General features: G+C 41.1%; 1 protein-coding gene across 3 annotated transcripts in view; it reads right to left on the bottom strand.

The window, feature by feature from the left end:
* aff2 (AF4/FMR2 family, member 2) overlaps nucleotides 1–24,892 on the bottom strand; it is a 210,005-nt gene that overhangs the window by 17,262 nt on the left and 167,851 nt on the right. For 2 of the 3 annotated variants that reach the window (XM_004563274.3, XM_076890802.1), the window contains 8 exons: nucleotides 18,063–19,139; nucleotides 17,848–17,963; nucleotides 7,995–8,235; nucleotides 7,557–7,690; nucleotides 4,792–4,855; nucleotides 4,097–4,233; nucleotides 2,737–2,808; nucleotides 346–439 (listed from right to left, as the gene is read on the bottom strand). In XM_004563274.3, coding sequence (XP_004563331.1) covers nucleotides 346–439; nucleotides 2,737–2,808; nucleotides 4,097–4,233; nucleotides 4,792–4,855; nucleotides 7,557–7,690; nucleotides 7,995–8,235; nucleotides 17,848–17,963; nucleotides 18,063–19,139 — 1,935 coding nt within the window. The remainder of the gene's footprint in view (nucleotides 1–345; nucleotides 440–2,736; nucleotides 2,809–4,096; nucleotides 4,234–4,791; nucleotides 4,856–7,556; nucleotides 7,691–7,994; nucleotides 8,236–17,847; nucleotides 17,964–18,062; nucleotides 19,140–24,892) is intronic. The other variant, XM_014409891.3, reaches the window with a different exon arrangement.

The raw sequence follows: 24,892 nt of genomic DNA, 5'->3' as shown, positions 1-24,892 counted from the left end.
AAATGCAGCACTGTGATAATGACATCCTCAGTAATTAATTAAACTAAACATAATTAATCAAAACAAGCACATTAAACCCTAACAATCCACGGTGATGATTGATGGAGCTAATTAATACATTAATATCAAAGAGAAAGAATGGAATTTAATAACGCCATGCAAAATTAATGCACAGGCACCATGAAAATGAATATGAAATGTATTTGAGCGATTGTAATTGGCTTTGTGTGTTTTCCACAGAGAGAGAGAAAGAGAGAGAGAGAGAGAGAGAGAGAGAGAGAGAGAGAGAGCGAGCAAAGAGGGAAATGGAGTCTGTGTCCAAGTATGTGTGCGCGTGTGTGTTACCTTGAAGTACTCCATGAGCGACCGCGAGTACTTGACAGCGTGGTCTTTCTTCAGATGGAACATCCTCAGATATAGCAGAGACAGACAGCGGTTACTATGGAAACAAAAGCATTAGAAGGCAGATGAGTCCTCTGTACAAATTCCCTTTAAAGATCTATCCTCAATATTATTTTCAAGTCATCCGCACAGAATGCACCCGGACTTCAAACGTGCCCCTCAAATCCTTGTGGATTAGGAAGAACTTCAATGAAATAAGGAATGTGGGAACTATATAATACTGTGAATGGAGAAAAAAACAAAACAGCGGCTGTGCGTCACGGGAAGCTCACACAGTCACAAAAATACAAAAAAACACAGCAAAAAACACTATTTTGGGGGGGGGAAATCAAGCTTCCACATTCACTGGGCCTCATGGCTAACAAATCTGAACACATTTAGTGTAATGTGGTAGGATGTGTCAAATACCACATCTTATTTTATTTGTCATGAAAATACTAGGGGTGCAACGATACACAAAATTCACCGTTCGGTTCGATACTTTGGTGTCACGGTTCGATATTTTTTTGATACAAAAAAATGTTCATGCTTTTTTAATTTGTCATTTATTAAAATTATAAATATATATTTTAACTCAAAAGTACAGTTTTTAAATTTAATGTTGCTGAAACAACAAAGGGATAAAATAATAAATCTATCTGATCGAGAAATCACTCATCTTTGGAAAAGAGAGTTTATTACAGAGAAATGTCTCTTTCCAAAATAAAAGCTATACTACGCTTCTTCTGGGCTTTATTCTCAGCAGCATATTAAACATATCAGGTCCCCATAAGGAGAATCATGTGCTAACGGCTGTCTAAATGACTCGGGTAAAGTTTGTAGCATGCATGCTTGTTGTCTGCTTCCACTTGTCTTTGCACTACGATGATGTCGGAGTAAACGTGCAGTAACATTCATTTTGTTCCCACTAGTGCTGTCAGCATTAATCTGAAATGACGTTAACGCCACAACGCGGCAAATCTCAGTTAACGAGCATGGGGCTGGACGGTGTAAACACGTTAATGAGCAAACTGCGCTAACACAGTAGTTCCCACCCATGTAATTGAGCATTGCGTGGCACATCCAACATACTGTTTTACTTTTGTCCATGATGCGCTTACCTTCAGGGTCATACGTCACATGAAAACCAAAATAGTTCCAAAGGCCAGATCTGAATGAGGGTGGGGGAGGTTCAATTTGCCATGTTGCAAGGAGCTTAGCTTCTGTCTTGCTAGCTTGTGCTGCACTCAGTGGATCTGCGCTCGACAGTGCAGCCTAGGCGGAGTAGTCGAACGCAGATCCACTGAGCATCGTCAGAAGGAAAGTTGATAAAATAAATTAAAAATTTTGTATTGTTCGATACATATGCGTACCAAACCGAAAGCACTGTACCGAACGGTTCAATATCCATACGAGTATCGTTGCACCCCTAGAAAATACATGTGACATGTGGTGCAGTAGCTAGCACTGATGCCTCACAGCAAGATCAGTAGATCACTACTCTCTGTACAAATCAGTGTCGTCTGCAAACATCATAATCCACAAAAACTCCTGCCTGTCCACCAAAATGTTATCATTTAAATCTCAATTGTTTGTTCATTTTAGTGACACCATATTTTTTTATTGTCACGTAAATATTACAGTACTTTCACGTCCATGATGTAACACATTCTTGCTACTGAATACCTTTTTGCATATGCGACATTCCTCTTTGTTAAACCGTTGTTGCAGACAAATAAAGTATAAGTACATCTAAAAAAAAAAACACCAAGCTGTGTGTTGCAGGGAACAGCTGTGATTGGCACGCCATCATGCAGTGATTTGGGGAGCGCTTGATTTTCTTTTACTTTTTGCTTTCTATTGGTCAAGTACTGACCAATAGAACGTGATCGAGATTAACATGAGACTGATTGTGCAGTCCCCTTAATTTTTTTGAGTGTACCGTATTTTCTGCACTATAGGCGCACTTAAAATCCTTAAATTTTCTCAAAAAGCGACAGTGCGCCTTATAATCCGGTGCATCTTATGGTCTGAAAAATACGGTAGTTGTCACAACGCCGACTTAAAAAGTAGCCAGCGTGCTCTTTTCTTACAAAAACATGGCCAGATGCAGTCAAATGACCAAACAAGGAGTGCATGACTGAAAGGGGCTTAAGTCAGATAATATTTTTGATACGGTGCTTTGATACTGTTTAGTTTCGCTTAATGTGCCTTATGGTCTGAAAAATACGGTATATACTTTTTCAGGTAACTGTAATTTTTTTAAACATTTTTCTAAATATATTTATTTTAGACAGCAGACATACTTTACATGATTCATTACACACACGCACAGACAGTGAAAGTGTATCGTACCACAACACGGCGAGTTTCTTCTCAGGGATGGTGGCTAAATGGCTGGTGAAGTTCTTCAACCTCATGGCATACCTGCAGTGGAGAGATGCTCATTACTCATCGATTGTCAAAACAGAACTCTGAATTTTACAAAAAGCAGATGCATATATACCCAAGTGCTGCTCTTCACTTAGTGATCAATTCTTCCAGTTTACCAGCAGCCAACTGAAACGCTCTGAATTGTTTGTAGGCAAAACAAAGTTAACTTTCTCTAACGCTGTGGGTGATACAATGCTCCTTTTGGCCAGCCCTCTCTGTTCAGCACAACACTTTATCAGTCAGAATCAAATTCAGCCATCATGAATGAGAGTTCATTGATCCCTGAAGGGAAACTCCGTCCTTTCCTTCTCTCAGGGAGTTCAGAGGTCAGAGTGACTGCAACTGCTAAAAAGTCTGTGTTTTGCTCAAGGACCCTACAGCAGAATAGATGAGTGCAGGCAAGCAGATCTTGAACCTGAGCACTTGAGTTAAAAGACTCTGTCCCACTACACAATCCTCCTCACAACAAGTCAACCTTCAGACTTAGCAGTCATCAGTTATTCTCAGTTTGCTCTCCTATAGTTACACTCAGCAGCTCTCCAAAGATGAAAACCTGCAGAGATCCTGCAAGGCAACAGATAATACGTCTGTGGATGTTTTTATTTAAAAATGTTGGACTTTTTGACAGACAAAAAGGTGACGATACACCACCTTCAATATACTCACAAATCACGTATCCGTGAATCGAGGTACCTCAGAGTAGACCGAGCCTATAGTCCACATTTTTTAGAGTTTATAGTCATAAACTCTAGCTATAGTCAAATCTAAGGTTAGAGTTTATAAGAACATACAGCTGCTGTGGTATGGTTTACGTTATAATTATATTATATAATTATAGTTACGTTCAGCACCTATCACATCAGTGGCTTTACATCAGGGATGTCAAAATCATTTTGGAGTCTTTGCTGGGCCAATTCTAGCCCCCAAGCCTTATATTTAACATCCCCTCTTTATATAATAATGCTGTGAGGTCAAAGCTGGTGATGACCCTAACCCTACTCTTACTTTATTGTGTCAGAATATGTAACTTTTGTTTCAGAATTGTTCTCCTTACTCTTGGCAATCATGGGACAAAGAAAATAATCACTCTGACTGAAACACGTGAAAAACTAGTAACATTTTTTCTCAAACAGTCCTCGCTTTTCTCCCAATCACAGGGTTTCACCAGGTGCTACACTGCTTTGAATGAAGCTTTTCAAAATAAAATCACTGATCAATTCTGTTCTACTAACCTGTTAAGAAACTAGAGAGCGTTTATTGATGTTTTTCTGTCCATCCCTACCTGATTAGTTCCACAGTCTCAGAGTACATTGTATATGGTGATTTGGCCTCTAGTGGATCTCGCTCCATAGCATTTCCACACTCTATGAAAGACAGAGCGCCGTCTGCGTAGTTCACTGCTTTCCCAAATTTGTCCATCTGCAGACAGAGGACAGGAAAGGAAAGAAAACAGGAAACAAATGTGAAATGAAAGGAGATGTAACAGAGAGAGAGGGGAAGGAAATGTGAATAAGCGGTAGAATAAGCAACGGCTTGACGGCATTGTGGCAGAAACACGGCAGCCTCTTTGAATAATCTCCCACTAAGATGCAAATCCCTAGATAAATCTGAGGAAACAACTCGTAAACATAAGATAAATACCAAGTTAAATAAATCTCATTTCATTGTTTGTGTGTGGGGGGTGGGTGGGTCCGATAATTCTTTTGATATTCTATAATCTTGCAGACATCATCAGTCCTTGAATGCAATGTCCCCTTAGAGACAAATGGTGCAATAAATAACACAAATTATACAGTACGGTCCTTGGTACCAAATAGATTTTCATTCTACTGAGACTTACAGTGCACACATAATTGCAGTCTAGACTGTAGATGTTAACATTGTGTGTTTCTGCTTTCACTGTCTGTCTGCCTCGTGTCGTTAGCACAGAGGGCTGAAGGTGTGCGTCTACCTGAACTGGGTCACGCAACATCTTACCAAAGCATCAGCCTTGTGCTTCAGTCTCTTGGCCTCCTGCATGTAGAAGTCAGCACTGTGGACCCTGCAAACATAATGGTGACAAATAATACAGACCATAAAGAGCATGTGTGCGCTGACATGTTGTTTAACAAAACCTGAAAACAACACCCTGCATCACTGAGACAGATTTGCATAATCACGGACTACAAGTAGCTTGCAGTGAGCTACACACAGTCATCTACTTAGGTATACATACCTCAGGCTTAGTGTAACCTTAGTATAACAACAAGACATGTTGTTTCATGAATAATGCAGAAGCCTTTTGGGACAAATATCCAAGATGATGTATCATCTTTCAATGTTAACACACATCTGGACAAATGATAAGGCTGCTACAGCTTTCCCCATCCACATACACTAACAGGCGAGTGTCTAGCCTTTAGCTGAAGTTGTAGTAAATAAGGCAAGTTTTGTTACAACAGAGGGTCGCACGACCAGAGAACCAAATCAGGGTTTAGCATCAAGGACTGAAGATATTCTGTAAAGAGCTATGAAGAGCAGTTATGCGTGGCCGATAAAGTTGATTGTGACAGGACACTCGGTCGTAGCCATGACGGTAAACAAAATACACATGAAAAAATGATCAGAAACTTCATGAACTTTTTATACAATCATCACAAACTTACCAGCTTACCAGCAAGTAAATGTGTAAAAAGAACACAATGTCCCCTCCTGTTCCTCAGTTATGGCATTGATTAGTGATCAGAAAAGCGCTCCTGATTTATTGCCAGTATTTTTTTTTGTGAGGTCACTATGACCTTAACCCTTGAACATGAAATACTAATAGGTGCAACTGAAGGTTTGGGCCAAAGTGGAAGAAATTCCCTCAATGTGTTTCTGAGACATCAAGGCCGTGAGAACCAGAGAGCAGGACTGCAACTGCTGCCTCTGGCATGCAGGCATGAACTTCCCCAGTAGCACAGCTAAGAACTGCACAGCAGCTAACACGATCTAGCAATAACTTACAGTTAGGCCTATGGAGTTTTATAATGCCTTTCAGTTTAAATACAAAATTGTTATAAACATGTAATAACAGCTGTCGCCTTGTGATCCCATTCTTATCTGTTATAAGTTTCCTGCTGTTCAACAGTCCTGGATCTTTTTGCCATTTCATGATGTGTCAGATGTTTTCAGTTGATGATATATCTGGACTGGAGGCTGGCCAGTTCACTACAATGAAATCACACTGTTGTAATAGATGCAGTTGGGGGTGTTTAAGTTTAAACACTTAAATGGTAAATGGCCTGTATTTATATAGCGCTTTACTAGTCTCTAAGAACCCCAAAGCGCTTTACATATCCAGTCATCCACCCATTCACACACACATTCACACACTGGTGATGGCAAGCTACATTGTAGCCACAGCCACCCTGGGGCGCACTGACAGAGGCGAGGCTGCCGGACACTGGCGCCACCGGGCCCTCTGACCACCACCAGTAGGCAATTACTTAATATGTTTCTTTGTTCTCCTTGCTTTGTTGAGAAACCTTTGCAAGAAACCTGATGTCTAGAATCCATGGTCCTCACCAAAGAGTGTGTTTCCTCCTTTAATAATGGTTTGTCTGGCTTTTACTACGGCTGTCTTCAACTGTTGTTTTTGTTTTTCTGGACTGAACTTCGCCTTTCTTTACACTCTAAAACTGGGTTGCTTTGTTGCTGGTATCTGGCAGGTTATTGCTCATTTGTCCTGCTTAGCACCATCTAGTCAGCACTGCCTCATTTGGCAGAATCTGAGCTGAAAATAAAACTTTACCTGCCTGCTTCTGTGTTCTGTCACTTCATCAACACAAACACTCATGGCCCAGTACCATTTGGAGCCATGCTCATGTCTCATACTGCCTCCACAGTCCAATCTATCTTTTCTATTGCTGAGGCTTATGAATGGTTTGCACCTTGTAATGAACCCTCTGTATTTGCTTTTGTGAAGTCTCTGCTTTATTACAGACTTGAATAATATTACTCACTCCTACCTCCTAGGCAGCGTTCTTCATTTGGATGTGTGTTGTTTTCTTTACAATATAAAGAATCCTGTAATCACACAGTCCACTTTTTATATCGTCAAGCTCATGAGTGCGTTATCTTTTTTTATCGGAACCTACAACACAGTGCGTCCTGATTTTAACACTCCTAGTATTCCCGGTATTTCTGAGACGGATTAGTTTTGTTTTTGGAGACAGCCTGTTCCTCATCTGATCATGGAATCAGTGTTAACAGACCTCTCTGCACTGAATCATACTTTTATTAATCTCTGTCTCTCTTCCACAGCATGTCTTTATCCTGTCTTCCTTCTCTCACCCCAACCGGTCACAGCAGATGGCCCCGCCCCTCCCTGAGCCTGGTTCTGCCGGAGGTTTCTTCCTGTTAAAAGGGAGTTTTTCCTTCCCACTGTCGCCAAAGTGCTTGCTCATAGGGGGTCATGTGATTGTTGGGTTTTTCTCTGTATGTATTATTGTAGGATCTACCATACAATATAAAGCACCTTGAGGCGACTGTTGTTGTGATTTGGCATGGGGAAATTCCTCTCTGCATTTAACCCACTCACTCAGTGAAGCAGTCAAAGTCTAAACTTTATGCTCATATTCATCAGAAACTATAATTTGGATATTTTTTGTAAAACAGCTAAAATGACACAAAATATGTTAAAAAAATAAAAAAATATGTATCCAACTGTATAAACAATCAAATGTTTGTAAGTGCACATCGTGGTGTGTGCTTTTACTTACGTGTCACTGAATGAGAGTTTGGGCCTGCGGGGTTCTGCGGGGTCCATCAGGGGTTCCGACCAAACCTCCGAGTCTGAATGACCGTTGGTATGGTAACCGTCTCCACAGGGCTTCTCGCCATGGGAATCCATTTCCTGTAGTAGAGAGGTTTTTGAAGTATATGCTTCCAACAGTCTTAATTAAGTTTATATTGTGTGGCTTTCAGTGACCACCTACTTAAACTTGAGCACTGGCATCTGATTCACACTGACAGATTTAAACTTTGCTATTTACCGATAGCAGCTGTATTGAGCAGGAATGAGATGTGGTCACCCTTTCCTACAGTCTTCCTTAGATATAGCATCATCATAATCTACTATGACACATCGGTGTTCATCATTAAAAGCTGACCACCAGGTCTGTGTCCACAGGACTGTATATATATATACAAGCACTTACACTGCCATTTCTCACATGCGCTGATGTTTTTCCTTCACCTCTCCGGTGTCTGTGTGAGGAAGAGGAGGTGGAAGCAGCGGAGGCGGCGCAGGGCAGCATCCCAGCGGCGCTGGCCTCCTGGCTGAGAGAGGAGCTGCTGTCGCAGGGCCGTTTGCGAGGCGGATCATCGGACAGAGGGGACAGGAGCGGCGGGAGCAGCTTCTCATCGTGCCGTCGGGACTGCTTCCTGTTCAGAGAGCTACTGAACACGCACGCACACACACATACGCACATACACGCACACACACAGAGACAGAAAAGAAGTGAGATTATTTGTTTACTTATGCAGAGGCACTGAATGCTATGTTTTTACTTTGTTCTGTGTTGTATCTGTGCTATACGTGAGTTACTCATGGTATGCGAGTCTCAGTGTAGCTCGTCCTGGCACTGTTAATTTTGCTCCAAAGACACAGACCAAGTGCAAGTGTCCTGAAGCCCTCATGTGGGGCTTTTTGCTACCTTTAAAAATTAAGTGAGTGATACTGAAACTAATCCCACGATGACTGAGGACTCCTCTTGTATCTACATTCAGTTTATTACTGGGTTCAGGACTGTTAGTGGCAAAAAAAACACAAGACAGAATTTAGGGACTAATGAATGAATATACCTTATTTTTAAATCTGTGAACGATATTTTTTTCCCCTGTAAAATTATTGGAATTCTGCCTTCCCCCGTAGCACCTCGACAATTATTCCCTCAGCCGCCTTATTGTAGCTCCTGTGACTCATATTGTTTGCAGCACAACAGATAATATTTTTATGTTTTTCCTCTCCCTGGAAACTCTGGGGGTTTGATGCGGTGAGGAAGTTGCTGAGCTCGCAGAACAAGGCCCCAGGCACCGACATTAGCAATAATAGACAAAATCATGGAGACAAAGACTAATTAGCTGCTGTGGAGTGTGTGCATGCGGAGCGTGAGTGTGTGCTTTTGTGTCTGCGCACGGCATAATTGATGTGTCTGCGGCTGTTTGTGTGCATGCATATGCTAATTTGCGTGTAGTGGCGTGTGTCTGTCTTTAGGTGGACGCTGATGTGTGTGCAGGGAAGTAGGTGAGAGCACTCAGACTTCTTTTAAAGGCATAATAAGTTAACAAATTGAGAGGCTCTTAGAATAAAATGACCACAGTATATCTGCCAAATCATTTCCTGTAATGCATTTGCAGTGACTCAGTGAGAAGATTTATATTCCAACTGAAATGAGATTTCTCCTTTTTTTGGTACACTACAGCATTCATATCAGTCTTTAAATCACTTGTCGTGTGTTCGGCTTTGTCATACGAATTAAGAACCAAACAGCAGAATGCCACTTATGAGATTTTTTCCGGTTTTACTTTTTCCAGTGACCCTGCCGGTTTGTTGGGTCGACACAGACGGGAGCCGTCTCTTCTACACAGATCGAGACATGAGGGAGTAGGAGCCCAGCATTAAACACCTATGTCAGCACCGTATCAAAAGTATTATCTGACTTAAGCCCCTTTCAGTCATGCACTCCTTGTTTGGTCATTTGACTGCATCTGGCCAGGTTTTTGTAAGAAAAGAGCACGCTGGCTACTTTTTAAGTCGGCGTTGTGACAACTCCCATATTTTTCATACATAAGGCACACGGGATTATAAGGCGCATTAAGTGAAACAAAACAGTCAGATAAGTCAAACTTTACTCAACTCATTCTTTTGCTTCCTCCACTTCTGTACCATTGATTCATTAATGTTGAATTCTCTCACAGCTGCTCTATTCCCATGTTGTTGCAGTATATTAATGACTAACCTTCTATTGTGAATGGATGATCTCAGTTGTTCTCCTGACTGAAGTTTGGTCCGTTTACAGCATCCTACCATGCGACTGCATTTGTCCCTAACCATCGGGAACCCACACGTTAACTTTTATCGAGTGGAAAAAAAATTAGCATTATGCTAACATAGCTGTGTCGCTAGCCACCACGCAGCACATCATTATATACCAGCTAGCCCAACTTCCGTAACCCTACAAACGTCACTGCTGTTTAGTTTTCTGTCTTCGTTTATTTTAATCTCTGTGTGCAGCGCTTTGTGACTACCTGTCTATGAAAAGCGCTTAATAAATAAACTTTACTTACTTTACTTACTTCATTTATGTTGGAAGTGATAGCAGAGCTGTACTTTTGAATTCTTTCAGAAATCTCTCAGTCAGAACATGCTACAGTATATCATGTTTAGGTGGAAGCTAGCGAGCTAACTTCCTGCTAACTTCTAACTCGGTTAAATGTAATAAATTCTGTTTTCATGGATGCCTGGATGTTAAACTTAATTGTTTCACCTGGTTAAGCAGCAACGCTCATCATTTTATTAAAGATGAAAGAACTTAGACAGTTTTTAACTCTCAGTGATGCCGCAGTGTTTGTTTGACTTTGGGACCTGAACTAGACAGAGTTTAGGACCCAGATTACTCCACGAGGCTCCTGACTACGGCAGCCGTAATGCTCCAACAATCCATCAAGTGGTGCGACTTCGTAGCGTACCAAAGTCGTACTAAAACATTTTTTAAAGAGTTTTGAGCGCCGTGTAGCACATCAAATCGGTTCGAGGTCAGTGAGCACAACCAGAATTCATACATAAGGTGCACTGGATTATAAGGTGCGCTGTCGATTTTTGAGAAAATTAAAGGATTTTAAGTGTACCTTATAGTCCAGAAAATACGGTATGTATTACTTTCAGTATGACATGCTGTTACACCAAGGGGCGATTTCTGGAACTGAAAAATGAAGCCGATACAGAACTAGCAAAAGCTGCAGTTCCTGTAGGTGCCAATCCCACTTTTCTTTAGTTGTGACAAGAACTTCTTCAAAATCACTAAACATCTTTTGTATATTCTGAGATTTTACTTCGTTCTGTAATTCTACATCTAAAACAGACTGAAATATTTACAGAAAGTACAAGTTGACTGTAGAGCACCTATGCAGATAAAAGTCTGTGACGGGTCAGATTACAGATGAAATGTTCACAGAAGGTAAATTCATCTGGTTGCTTCCAGCTGTTTCCAGAAGTCTTCTCTCAAAGCTTCTGACACACTAACAACAGCATAAAGTGACAAAAACACTTCATGAGTAACTTAAGATAAATTACCCATAAAACTGAGACGGGATCAGTCAGGATCAAACAGAAAATGATGTTGATTAAAAGTTTTACTGAAGTTTGTGCGGGTGCATCCACAAAAATTCAGATCGGAGCCTCACTAATAATCCAAGAGGCTATTAAAATACATTCCTCATGGTAAGAAACTTTTTTTCCCTAAACATGGCTAAACCACCACGGTAACTTATGCTGAACACATAACCTGGCTGGGAGTCAGGAATTGGTTGTTTAAAATTGACTGTGAGCGCCGTGTTTTCACTGAGCCTATTATTGAAAGTTTTAAGTGCAATATAGATTTTCTGCTGAGGGAATAGGTTTTATATGTCCAAGTTGTTAAGCCCTACCTGACTAAAACCACTGAATGAAGTGTGTGTCACAATGACACAAGGATGTACATGCATTAATACAGAAAATGTTTAAATGTTATACTTGATTCTAATCTGCTGCTAATCCTCTTTCACACTGATGGAACTGCAGCTACTGGAACACAGAACACACACCAAGAATATCAGTTCAATCAAAAAATTAATTTCACTTTGATCTGCCAACAAACTAAAGTAATTTCAAGGCGTCCTTTATTAGGTTCTGGGATGTTAACCTTTAATGTTTAAATGTATTCAGTTTAAAGTTTCAGAGCTCTAATGTGCAGCTGTCAGAAATAAAGCAGCACTGGGAGCAACTCAGCCATAAAATAATTAACTGGAATTAAAAAATGTATTTTACCACCCTGTACGCTAAATCACCAGATTAACGATTTTCTGCAGCATTAATTTCTTGTCTTATTTGCAACTGTTTGCAATTTTTCTGTTATATTTTTAGATTCTTTACAGATTTTTAATCACCTTTTTATCTTTAAGAGCATCTGATATGTGTCTAATTGCAGTAGGGGGCCTTCATAGGGATCATTTTTTGCAGAAGTTACACGACAGGTGCGGCATGATGCAGGAAGCCCGGTTTAAGAGAAAGCTACGGTGGCCCTGAGAGGCCAAACGGACTGCAACTTCAGAAAACACTTGCAAAAGGGAAAATGCTGCAAAAAGAAAAACACTTGCAAAAAGAAAAATGCTGCAAAAAGAAAAACACTTGCAAAGAGAAAAATGCTGCAAAAGCACACACAACACAACGGAAATGTTTCTGGGGAGACAATAACCGGACGGACCAGTTGCACGAACCAAAACATACTAACAAGTGCACTGGGACTGGGACACACTTCAAAGAAGTGGAAGCAGAGCGGCCAAAGAGTAAACTTTCAAAAGTAAGTTCTGAATATTATGTCACTTATAGGGATGGGTACCGGTGTCCGGTGCCATGATGGCACCGGTTCTGACATAAACGGTAGTAACCAGACCGAAAAGCAGCGCACATTTCGGTGCTTTATTTCGGTGCTTTTTTTCCCTGAGCTGTGATACACTTTAGATTCTAGCCAATCATTTTACGTTTCCGAGGATAGTAGGTGGGGCCAGGTACGTACGTTCTGTTAGAGCAGAGCTACAGATTAAAAATGCCCAAGGCGAAGCGGTCAAAAGTCTGGCTTTACTTCATAGCAAAATATGCAAACTCAGCAGCCTGCAACAAGTGCTTTAAGCTGATACTGTGATACTGTCAAAGGAGGTAACACCTCGAATCCGATGAAACACCTGGCGACGCATAGCGTATTTTTTAAAAGCCCAGAAATGCGCCGTATTTGATAGCTTGCTGCGAGACCTCACACCGAGCACATCTACTGCGGGTGGGTTGCCTGTTATGCAACATCCCCCAAAAACACGAAGAGGAGAGTCCTGGCCCCTAGCCCTGCCAGTGTAGCAGAAATGATGACGGATGATGGTGGCAGCAGCCGTTCTTCTCTGCGTGAGTAGCTAATTTACGTTGAATAGGCTAACCACGTTATTACATTAATGCATGTAAGGTGAACTAGCAAACATCATCATAGCTACATGCGGCTGTCTTCTTGTTTGATGGCAGATACTCCCTTCACCCTGGCTAAAAAGGCTAAAATGACCAAAGAAAAAGTGGAAAACAGTTAAACATGAGAGGTTTAGGACAAAGTTTGTGTTTTTTCCATTGTTTAAGCACTGCTTCCAGCCAAGAGTGATACCATATATGCCCCATAGCTGCAGAAAAGGCTAACATTGTTATATTTTTACAAAAAACAGCTGAACATGAGAGGTTTTTGGACCAATTTTGTGTTCTCCATTCTTTAAGCACCGGTTTGAGCACCGTTTGAGCACCGGCACCGTTTCAAAAGTACCGGTTTGGCACCGGTATCGGATAAAACCTAAACGATACCCATCCCTAGTCACTTATTTATGTGCAAATGTTTAATAATGAATAATATTAAAACATTACTGTTGGCCACATGTCGGCAAAGTTATGTGACATTAGCGATGTTTGTACTTTCAGCATTTACTTTGTTTTAGCCTTTACTTTAAAATATATGCTGTTCGATAATAATAACACAAACTAAATCCTCCTTCTCTTGTGCTGTTGTGTAACAGTGTACACACCTGAGACTGTCACCTGTCTGTCTGTCCTGCACTCTCTCTCTGTTTCTTTCTCTCTGATTGTGGAATAAAAGTATGAACATGTGTTTATAAGTCACACTTGTGTTTGAATCCTGCAGCTTATCACACATTTGATTTCCATGCGTGACAACTGCAAGTGTCCAGAGTGAGGACAGACTGAGGGACCCACTGCTGCACATCATCTGTGAGGCTTTGCACCCCTGATGATCCATCAGGACAAACTCAACAGTGTGTGAGGAAGAGGAGGAGGAAGAGCCAGCAGCAGCTGACAGATGGAGAGAATAGACAGACTGTTCCCTGTTTGTGAAGGACTGCTAGAAAAGTTTAGAATAACTAATTGTCTGTCCTGAATCAGTCTTATTAGGTAATGTTCAAATAATTTGATCATCCCAGTGTTTTCAGTGTGGGAGAAAGTACTCAGGGCCTTCAAGTTACACACTATGAAAGGCAGCAACAAGTTTAATGTTCAGAAACCTAAAGTATGTATCAGCAGCAGAATGGAGCTAAAAAGAAATGTTTGTTTCAGTTCTATGAAGCTTTGAGTATTGAGTATGAGGATTAGTAGCACTGCTGTGTTTGTTGCATCATATTGCTGTAATTGTTTATATGCTTTATATATTCTGAGGTAAGTTGATCTATAGTGTTACATCATATTCTGTAAGGATGTTATGTGTTTGTATACTTTCTGCCCAGTTTGACCCATTTAGCAGAAGTCAGCCTGTTTGAGGCTCTGATATCTATTCTGTATGACTTAAAGCAGTTATGACATGGTCTGATTTTCTCACCCAATAAAGGAATATTTAATATATCAGTCTACTCTTCATTCTATCAGAAACAGTTATCACAGCTCGTACATTTTCTTTTTACACATATGAGCCAAATTTAGTAATGCCAACATATTAAAAGAACAATATTTGTCTCATATATAATACATCTATATATACACTGTCAAAGATACTTGTCTTTAAGTGAAGGTGATATTTAAGGTGATAGGAAATATAAATAAATGCAACTTGAATCTTTACTGAAGCTCATTGAATGACACAGAGTTCATGTTCAGTGCTGTAATAACTAATAATGATTAATATAATATTGGCCATATTATATTCACATTACCAAAGTGAGATGACTTTAGTCTCATGAACAACATTAGCTAATTGTTATTTACTAGTTAATCTTAAATGACTGTTCAGTACAGAAATGAAGCCCAACAATCATGTTTTACAGCCCTGTGGTCTCAGCCTCAGATACTTATCAAATCACACAAAGCTCATATAGAAACAAATGTACAAAATATGTTCTCCTTCATTTCTGTCAAACAAAGCTGTGTGAAACGTTTCCAGCTGTTAGTATCATGGTTGCTAGGCAACCTGGGCAGCGTGACGGAGGCTAGACCGTCCCATCTCACAAGCCTACAAGCCTCGCACTTCCGGCCTCAGCGGTCTTTGAGTACACGGCCCTTGAGGACCGTACTTTAAGGCTGCAGACCCTGAATTGGGAAACAGTCCCTGAATTGGGAAACAGTCCCTGAATTGGGATACAGCCATACATACATGTTTTGGTTCATGCAACTGGTCCGTCCAGTTATTGTCTCCCCAGAAACATTTCTGTTGTGTTATGTGTGTGCTTTTGCAGCGTTTTTCTTTTTGCAGCGTTTTTCTTTTTGCAGCATTTTTCTTTTTGCAAGTGTTTTCTGAAGTTGCAGTCCGTTTGGCCTCTCAGGGCCACCGTAGAAAGCTGATAACCAGCACTGCGATAGCTGTAAAGTCTTACTTGGGTCAAACTGGCCAACCCAAAGAAAACCTGGTTCTGTTAAACTTTATTTCACTGAACTTAGGATTCCCCTCAGAGCTCAGCCTGCCTTACTCAGCACCAGAAGGCTGTTCTGACCCAGTGTTTGTGTTGTTGTTTCTCTTGCAGTAAAAATAATGTATTATATGGACCACAACTGGGCCAATGTGGATCCAGTGACTTGCTGACCAAGACTAAATGTGATTTCTGTGCTGTTCTGGGGTCAAATCTCAGTCACATGTGGTCATCGCTGATTATCTGCTATCAAAATATGACCCAGCTGATTAAAACAGGTGGGATGATAACTGTCAAAAGTCACAGGAAACTGCCAACTGGATCTGAGGCAGATGATCACATCAGCCAATTCAGAGTTTCCGTAAAAAGCCTCCCAGATGATAAACGGGATGTGACAACTACGCCAGTGTCACAGGTTCAACTCCAGGTCACTCCCTCTTTTCTCTGCCACCTCTCGCTGCCGTGCATGCTTCGATAAAGCCGAGATGCTATAAAAATATTTCCTCTGTAGCTGTCACGTTGAGGCTTATTTATAGCGACAGCCCGCTTAGGCTGTTTTTAAATAATTCACACGGAAAGCAGAGATTCATGGTTTGTCATTCCCGCGTCACCGTGTGAATTGAGCTCGCCTGTCTAGTGGCTCCGTCGCGACATTCAAATTTTTAATCCTTCCTAAAAATACCCAGTCTCTAGTAAAGTTGCCTGATTACCTCTACTAGCGTCTATGACAGTCACATGAGGATGAGGAGCATAGCAGGGATTCAGGGAAGGATGAATCAGTGGAGGGAAAGCTGAGCCTTTTCTGGAATTTCTTAACTCATTTTAATAGAGTATCTAAAATTTTCATTCACAGGTTTCTTGGGATGATTGAGACATAATTTACTAATGAAACGAGGCTTCATTGACTGTTTTTCATCATACAGTACGGTTCTTTATTTTTTTCCTCACCTGCTCTGGAAAGGGTATTTGCAATGACCTGAACTTTTGGTTTCAGACACTTTTTACCCCTGTTGGCTCTGTATGATGTCACTATGAGCTGATATCCATGTTGCAAGTCAAGGTCAATGAAGTTATCATATATGGTTCCACATTAATGAGTTAGATTTCTCACTGGATCACCATATGGTGTTATATGGAGTTGGGGCAACAATTAATATAAAACTGACTACCGTTGTACTACATTTATGATAGAGTATTGTTTTTTTCATCGCTGCTCACTAGACATATCTGGTGCATGTCTAAAACTGGAGTTACCATCACTTGCACTAGTTTTACATGAGCAGGGTATATGAATAAATATGGTGGCTTCATATTATGGCCCCAATTTTTAGAAACCAAAGACAAACAACACCTGTTTCAACATTTAGAACAACTCTTGATATATATGATGTCTGGGTTTTATCGGCCTGCCACAGCTAGTTTTGATGTTACAATAAGTTTGGCAGTTTGGGTGAAAAACCTGATTTCCCTGAAAAAACGCTGATGTTGGAAATGCTCCAAGCCATTACTGATTGGTCAAATGCAATAGCATCACTATCTGTCACATGACCTGATTGGCTGGGAGAATTAAGTCCATTTAAGGAACCAAATATAGTTCTTTAAAGCACTTTGTGATCTTGCATCAGTCTGTTTGTCTGGAATACCTCTAATCTATGACAAAGGAGAGCACCTCGTGCCCTCCGGCAGGACTCTTATGTATTTCATTTTTCATTTTTTAAGTGCAGAAAAAAGTTTTTTTGTTGGCCAGGTTTTACTACATTGACTGAGGACGTGTGAACAGCTCTAACCGATGGTAGATCTGCCTTTAAAAAAGTGATCGGACTCCTAATAGATCAGATTTGCATGATTCACAGATGACTTTTGTTCAGCCTCTCGGTTCATCCACCACCTTCTTTTGGTTGGCTGTCGTTTGTAAACAGAAGCACTGAACAGTAGGTGGGCGGGGCCAGAGATGACCACATCATAACCAGGTGTAAGTAAAGTCCAGTAGAACTAGAGGAACAGAGGGTTCAGAGCTACTCGCACATACGTTAATCTCATCACTCGACACTTTGGCCACGTTTACGCTGGCATCCACCATTGTACCAATGTATGTATGACAGAAAATAAGAAGCAGCACAATAGGATGACACTTTGCACAACATGTCTTCAGGCTGTGCTGCATTCTGATCTATCGATGCTACTGTTTGTGGACTGGTATCAGCACAATTAGTGAAAAACCCCTTGGACATCTGGCTCGTTGATAATGAGGGAGTGATGCCAAAACTTGATCTATGTAGTGTTTCGGGCTTTCATTACAGTACAATCTCTTCCTCATCCCGCTGAGTCCTTTCCCAGAGCTAATCTGCCGGGTGGCTCGTGTGCACTGTTAATGCTTACTCTGCCGTGCTGCTCTTATGGTTGTGTATTGGAGAGATGCAGGGTGGGAGGAGCAGACAGTCTTTGTCCAATCGCAGCTTCTTATTGCAGTTCACTGATGAGTCTCCGTGGTCCGACTAGGAACAGAGAAACCAGAATTCACAGATGTGAAGGAGTGAAGTAAACAGCCAGCAGAACAGTTAAGGCGGTATATGTGAACAAACGCTGCTTCACACCTTGTGTTTCCTCTTGCTCTTGCTTGCGTGTTTCTCGGGTGGAACCACCATGTTTGCAGCCGCCTGCCTTCTGTGTTTGCCTCCGTTCTCTGCTCTCTCCGTCCTCCCAGCCAGCCTGGGATTAGTCTGCTCTTGCACGGGGTTGTTGTCCGGGACCCCCAGACCCTGGCACATCTTTTCTCTGTCCCTCACTGCCGTCCTCTCTCTCTCCCCGAGTCCGAATCTTTCCCTGTCCTCTCTGTCCATCGGCCTCTCTCTCTCTGTTAATCGCTCTCGCTCACCTTGCCTCTCTCTGTCCTGCACTAATCGCTCATTTTCTTCCTCCTGTCTCTCCCCTTTCATCAGCTTCTGTCTCTCTCTGAGCCCCGGCCACTCTCTGTCTTCCTGCTTCTGTCTCTCCCTCTCTGCCACACCTATCCTCTCCCTCTCCCCTTGTCTCTCTCTGTCTCTCCCCTCACTCCCATCCCTTTCTGAAATTCCCACCCTTGATCTTTCCCCCGCGGCCTGGCCGGGCACCCTGCTGAGCAGACTCAGGTCAATTTTTACCCATAAACTCTGGATCTCATGGTATTCCCTCAAGGGTGAGAGAGGCACCTCGTGTCCCAGATTGGAAGGCGGTGACATGGGCTCCAGGTCTTTGCTTTGCCCTCCTAACCCTCCAGGATCGGGAACAGAGGTGCCAAATGAACCACTTATGTTGCTAATGCTCAGGGAGTTACAGCTACCACTGCTGCCGTTACTACTGCTGCCGATGCTACCGTTACTACTGCTGCTGCTACCGTTAGTGGGCACGTTGCTACCATCTTTGACTCGAAGTCCCTTCCCTCCAAATGTTCCCAGACTCCCCACACCGCCAGCAGAGCCAAGGCATGGGAGAAGAGGCGCGTGCATGTGTGCGTTGGACAGAGTCTGCGTGTTAATTGCAGAGCGTGTCGTCTGTGGCGGCAAAGCTGGGATTTTGATGGCTTCCTCCGTATCCGACTGGCATTCTGACGAAGAGGAGGAGGAATCTGTTTCGATGAATTCTCTGGACTTGGGTGTGATCCTGGTGCTGGGACCTCTGTGTTTCCGCTTGTCCTGATGAAAATATATGTAAATGTATGAAAAGGAGCAACAAAATACAAGATACAAGTCAAGAAAAAACGGCACATATAACACACACAAAGGAAGCTTCTGATCTTTAGCCATCTCTTATACCCCGCCCACTAATGCACTTTTAAACCCCGACGAAGAAAAAAACCTGGTGTAGACAAACGTTATAATCAAAAGCAAAGCACATACAGCACATTACTGAATGTGATAATATCATGCAAATTAGGCAGCACGAGTTGCCAGCTTGTTCCACTAATCTGTGAAGCAAAAAGAAACATGTTTGACTGTCTCGTTTTGAATGTCACTGATATTCGCTGCACACAAGTCACACAGTTGAGCGCAGGCGGTCTGTTTGTCACATGCAAATTAAAAGATGCGTCTCACATTTCTTAGTTGAGTTCTTTCTAAGATGCGAGGGCACAGTTTCATAAACAAGTGCATCTTTATTATAGAAATTTTTCCAGTTTTCTCTTTAAAGATCCCGTTTCGATGCACTTCTGGATTGCTTCTGGTAAAGCAGGAATTTTTCCTGAGCTTCCTGGGAGCCGTGTCCTGACCACCTTCACTTAGCGGTCCTCAGACTTGACCAGAGAGAAAACTTCTCAATGTCCCAAATTTCACACGGAATAATGTGTTTGATGAGCACAGTTCTCAGCCAAAGAGATTTGATAGGAGCACGTCGTCGTTCTCTTCATCTTTGTGCACAGTTAATTTGTCTTCCAGGGTGAGGCGCAGAACTTTTTTTTTTCTTTTTTTTAGCTGTGCAAACACAATATTCACTTCCTACCACACTACTTACATGATTTGGCACCCTGCGACTTTTTTCACTTCCCCCAAAATGAAAAATCAGATTGAAGCATCACCATTTTGACATAGTGAAGGAGCTCCAACACTCATTGTGGAGGCATTACCAGCAAGGGACAGAACGGCTCTTCCGGGGAGCGATGTATATAAAGTGGTCTGGAAGATGAACATCATGAAGCTTTAGGTTTCTAGAGTCGTGACTCACATAGCAGATCATTGAGTGTCCACTAAAGAAATATCCTCTTTGATGGTAACAGTGATATTCAGTCTTGATAGCATTATCATTAATTCTTTTAAGTTTTTAAAATATGTGGCTTCATATTCAAGTGCATCTAAAATCCATGAAGAATAGGAAGAAATTGTTCAGAAAAGCTTTACTGTCTTACTGTTTTTCTCACAGACTGTATATAAAAGATGGACATAGCCTCCTGAAGCTGCATTAGTACATCAGCTACATAGTCTGCTATTATTAATTTAATGGTGATAATTTACAAAACAAACATGTTGTATTTAGCATGACCTGACACTAGCATGGACGTGGATGCTTCCTTACTGTTGCCTGTAGACTCTGTTTATCTACTAGCAGGAGCATCATTGTAATTTCAGTTTGGTTAAATGGATTTTAGTTACATGATGCTGATGTTACCTGAATAAACATTAGTATTAGTAGATATTAGACTTAGTATTTTCTCCTTTCTTTAATCCTTGGAATCATACAGTACACGATGACACAATAATGTGAAATTTTGATTTAAATTGGGGAAATCCAGAAATCATCAAAGTCATTAGCTTACACTCTGTAAGCAGTCTACATTTGAAATGGAAATAATGTGAAAGGACAGAATAACTTCCAATTAAATTTTAATAGTTTTTCTCCTGTTTTCTTACCTAAATATGAGTGTGTAATATTCTGTTTTTACAGATGGATAAAGAAAAACAGTGACTGGTTAACCTGGCTCCTTTACTCTGTCTGTGGATCTCAGCCTCAGCTTAGTTTATATCTCCTACAGACCAAACTCTTTGCAAACAGGTCACATCTACACAGTTTATGCCTGAAGCTGCACCGCAGGGCACAGTCGTTTTAACCAAATTTTACTTAAACAGGTTAAAATGGTTAATTTGTTGTGGGCTGTCTTCTGTTGTAGTTAGTATTTACAGCAGCAGACATGCCGAACTATTCCATGTTTTTGGATAACAAAGGTGAAGGATATGGGCTTTGGCCTTATTGTAGGTTTGATTAGTGTTTTTGTTCTTTAGATTATTTTTTAACAATAGGAAAATAAATGTATATATAAATATATACGAGCGAAAACTGGCTTCTAGCTGTTTGTGTATCATCAGTTTAACTTTCTGACAAGCCTTCTTTCTTCTTCTGTAAATAAGGTGTGTCAGCTGGCAGACGCAGCCACAATCCACTCAGTTTATTTTCATTTTTAGTGCTGTGTAGCTACACCTGCATCGCTGCCCTTGTCTTGTTCCCAATCAAAATTGACCCTGTGATGTTGAATGCTTAATTTTAGACATGTACTGATCAATTATCCTCAACTGAAACAAAGGCGAGCGAGGAGCAGCGATGTGTGTGCAACAGCAACACGAGAAAGCAACTACAGAGGCAGATGCAGAGAAGAAAACACCACTAATGTTCCCAGTCGTCAGTATAAACCCACTCGCTTGGCAGACGCAGCCCTCTGGAATCTTTCCAATGCGTGTTGCCATCTGCAAAATCCATTCTCAGTAAATGCCATGTAGTGTTTTGCTGAAATAGAAAAAAGGGGGAAACTGTCCCTTGCACAGAGCTTATTTGCACTGCCGGCAAAAGCTTTTCCTTTCTTGAACAAAACTCCTCTGGCCTGTTTTCTCCATAGTTCACCTCTCCTCACTGTTGACATTAGCCATCTTGCCAGCTGCTCTGCGCAACTAAAACAGGCAGAAGATCAAATGTTGCAACAGCACTTACGGCACCAATTGCACACGTTAGCGTTCATCTCCATTCTCAGGTAATTTAAGAAAGGTTATATCTCTTTAGTAAAACAAGGACATTTTCACCTGCGTACACTTGACAGGAGAGGCACATCTGTATGTAACCATGAAATATAACGACAGCCCGTTGGATTTAATTATATACTGTAGCATCGTTAGCTTTGATCTGTGTGCGTACAAGAGAGCCAAAATCTCAGACTTCAGACCGAAATGCTCACGTGTAGATTTTTATTAAACTTTTGGATCCGTTAGATGTGAATGAGACAGTATAACCCAAATATAATCATTTCAGGCACACAGCTGTGGCTGTGAGCACAGCAGCATCACACAACTGCTGTGGAAGTGTAACAGTAACCAGTATTAGGGCCCCATTAAAAAAGAAATATTATTGCTCATTTTGAGAATAAAGTTGACTTCATTCTTTAAATAATATTTCAAGTTTAATCTCAAAATTTTGACCTTATTCTCAAAATGAACAGTGATATATATTTTTCATAATGCTTCGTCGTATTAATTCACCTGTAAATAAATGACATTGAAAACTTTGAACTTACAAGGTAAAATATTTACATGTAGCTACACTGGGACAAGTCGGTAAGAGTCAGCTTTCTCAGGAAACAAAGAAAGAATTATACTGTAAGTAAATGTATGTAGTGTTTAGGTCATTTTAAGGAATTGTGTAAGGAAGTTTAAGTAGTGGAGGACTGATTTTAGAGCATCACTTCATGTGTTTTACAGCAAAGATGACACAAATGATACTGTAAGTAGAGAAAATCAAAACTGGCCGGCATGTGTGACCTTGTAATGGAGGAACCAAGTCTAACTTAATTTATCGACTTTTATTTATAATCAAAAACAATATTGAACACAACAGAATTAGCAACAAATCAAATAAAGATATAAAGATGCAAAAAAATAAAGAGCTAAAAATGTAAGCTTCCACAGTACGACCGCTGTCCCAAAAAATAATTTACGATGTAAGATGTTTGTTTTTCCAAATATGACCACTGCACACTGCTTAAACTTACATTATATATATTTTTGTGTTGCTTTATTTCTATAAAATATATGAAGTTATGCAATTCTTAAAATTACTTACGCATTACTTAAAATTACCTTCAGAAAACTTGAATTTACTTACAATATAATTCTATCCTATTCTAGTGTATCTACCTTTAAGTGTTTATAGGTAAATATAATGATCTAATTTCAGGTAAAATACATTGAAAGTCCATTTAATTACAGGGGACCCGTTAGTCGTGGACGCCATTATTAAGTGTTACCATGAAAAGTTGTGTATATGTGGGGCAACCAATCAGAAAACAGCAAGGCTGTAAAGGGCTTGCTTCCGACAGTTGGTAAATTGAGAGGATTCACTAACGTCTGGCCTAAAATAAACGATGGTTATTCTGAAATAAGAATATTAGGTCCCCTTTCAGTTCATGCTCAGTACTGTGGGTAAATCTTTGCAGTGGGATATGTGGAAAAGTATTCGAACTTTTATGTTGTTTCCCTGAAGTTGATGAAAACAAAAGAGAACATGATGATAATTAGGCATTAAGTAATTAGTTGTTAAATTAATTCTAAGTACTGTGTGAGCGAATTAAAGTTTGGAGCTCTGAGGGGCTGTCGGGGCGCCTGTAGCTCCGGCTGCTGACGCAGAGGTGGCAGTTGTCAGAGTCGGGCACGTCATGCTGCCGGGTCACTTCTTCAAGTCTTCTCTGTGGGCTGTAACAGCTGAGCTGCTGTTTGCTGGTTACTGCAGTTTTCCTCAGTGTAATCTTGTTGTAACATCGCTGACAGCTGCTAACGTGTTAGTTGCTAATTTGTCAGCAGATGAGTTTTACGAGAACAATTTCCACAACCTGACAGCAGAACAATGGAGGGGAAATTTGTTCTCAAAGCAAAACAAGTAATGACGAAAGACAGCAGCATCACAGAGATCAGCCAACATGAAAACATCTGAAAAGGAAATCATCAGCGTTATTTGTTTACACGTTTTCTAGGGCTTCTTATTACTGTTCAGCCTCACTGCAGCGTTAAAGTTACATTAGGTCAACATTTTTATGATTTCCTTTTAGCATTTTGAATGTTTGTTGCTGTTTAACCATTTAAATCCTCCCGTTCTTCCACTTGAGTTAAAAACACTCTGTTACAATGTAACACTACCACCAACGTCATTAGGTACCCCCTGCTAGTACCGGGTTGGACGCCCCTTTTGCCCTAATTCTTTAAGGAATCACACAGTTGCTGTAGATCTACAGTGAGCTCACTGTCATGAAGAAAGCGGTTTGAGCTTTTGTGATATTGAACATTATCCTGCTGCATGCAGTCATCAGCAGATGGGTGCACTGTGGTCATAAAGAGATGCTCAGGGAGGCTAACCTGTCGCTGGCGTCACACAGATGTTTTTCTAAAACCCTTTGCTAAACTGAAAGAATTCCCACGCTTCCTGAAAGCAGCGTCTCTGTGCTTTTCAGTGATATTTGGGTCGCTGCAGCCCTGCTAAGGTTGCAGCTGTTGGTACCCAATGTGTGCCAAGAAAATATCCTCCACACCACTGCATCACCAGCAGCCTGAACTGTTGACGAGACATCCTGACCATCCACCATCTATCTGAGTGAGTCTGTGCAAATGATATCCTTAGTTTGCTGTTTTTAGCTGAAGGAAATGGCATCATGTGTGGTCTTCTGCTGCTGCGAGGTTTGCAGTGTTGTGCTGCGGTGTCAGGGATGCTCTTCTACATTCATATGTTGTAACGAGCAGTTATTTGAGTTACTGTTGTCCTCGATATTTTCTAAATCCTTTTTGAGACCATTCTCTGAAATCTCAGTAGATCAGCAGAAACACTCAGCCGAGCAGCCCATCTGGCACCAACAACCATGCATTTCAAAGTCACTTTAATCACCTTTCTTCTCCAATCTGATGCTCACTTTGATCATGTATAGAGCATG

Source organism: Maylandia zebra, linkage group LG2 (genome assembly GCF_041146795.1).
Source record: "Maylandia zebra isolate NMK-2024a linkage group LG2, Mzebra_GT3a, whole genome shotgun sequence".
NCBI classification, from domain to species: domain Eukaryota; kingdom Metazoa; phylum Chordata; class Actinopteri; order Cichliformes; family Cichlidae; genus Maylandia; species Maylandia zebra.
This window is presented reverse-complemented; position numbering and strand designations above follow the sequence as displayed.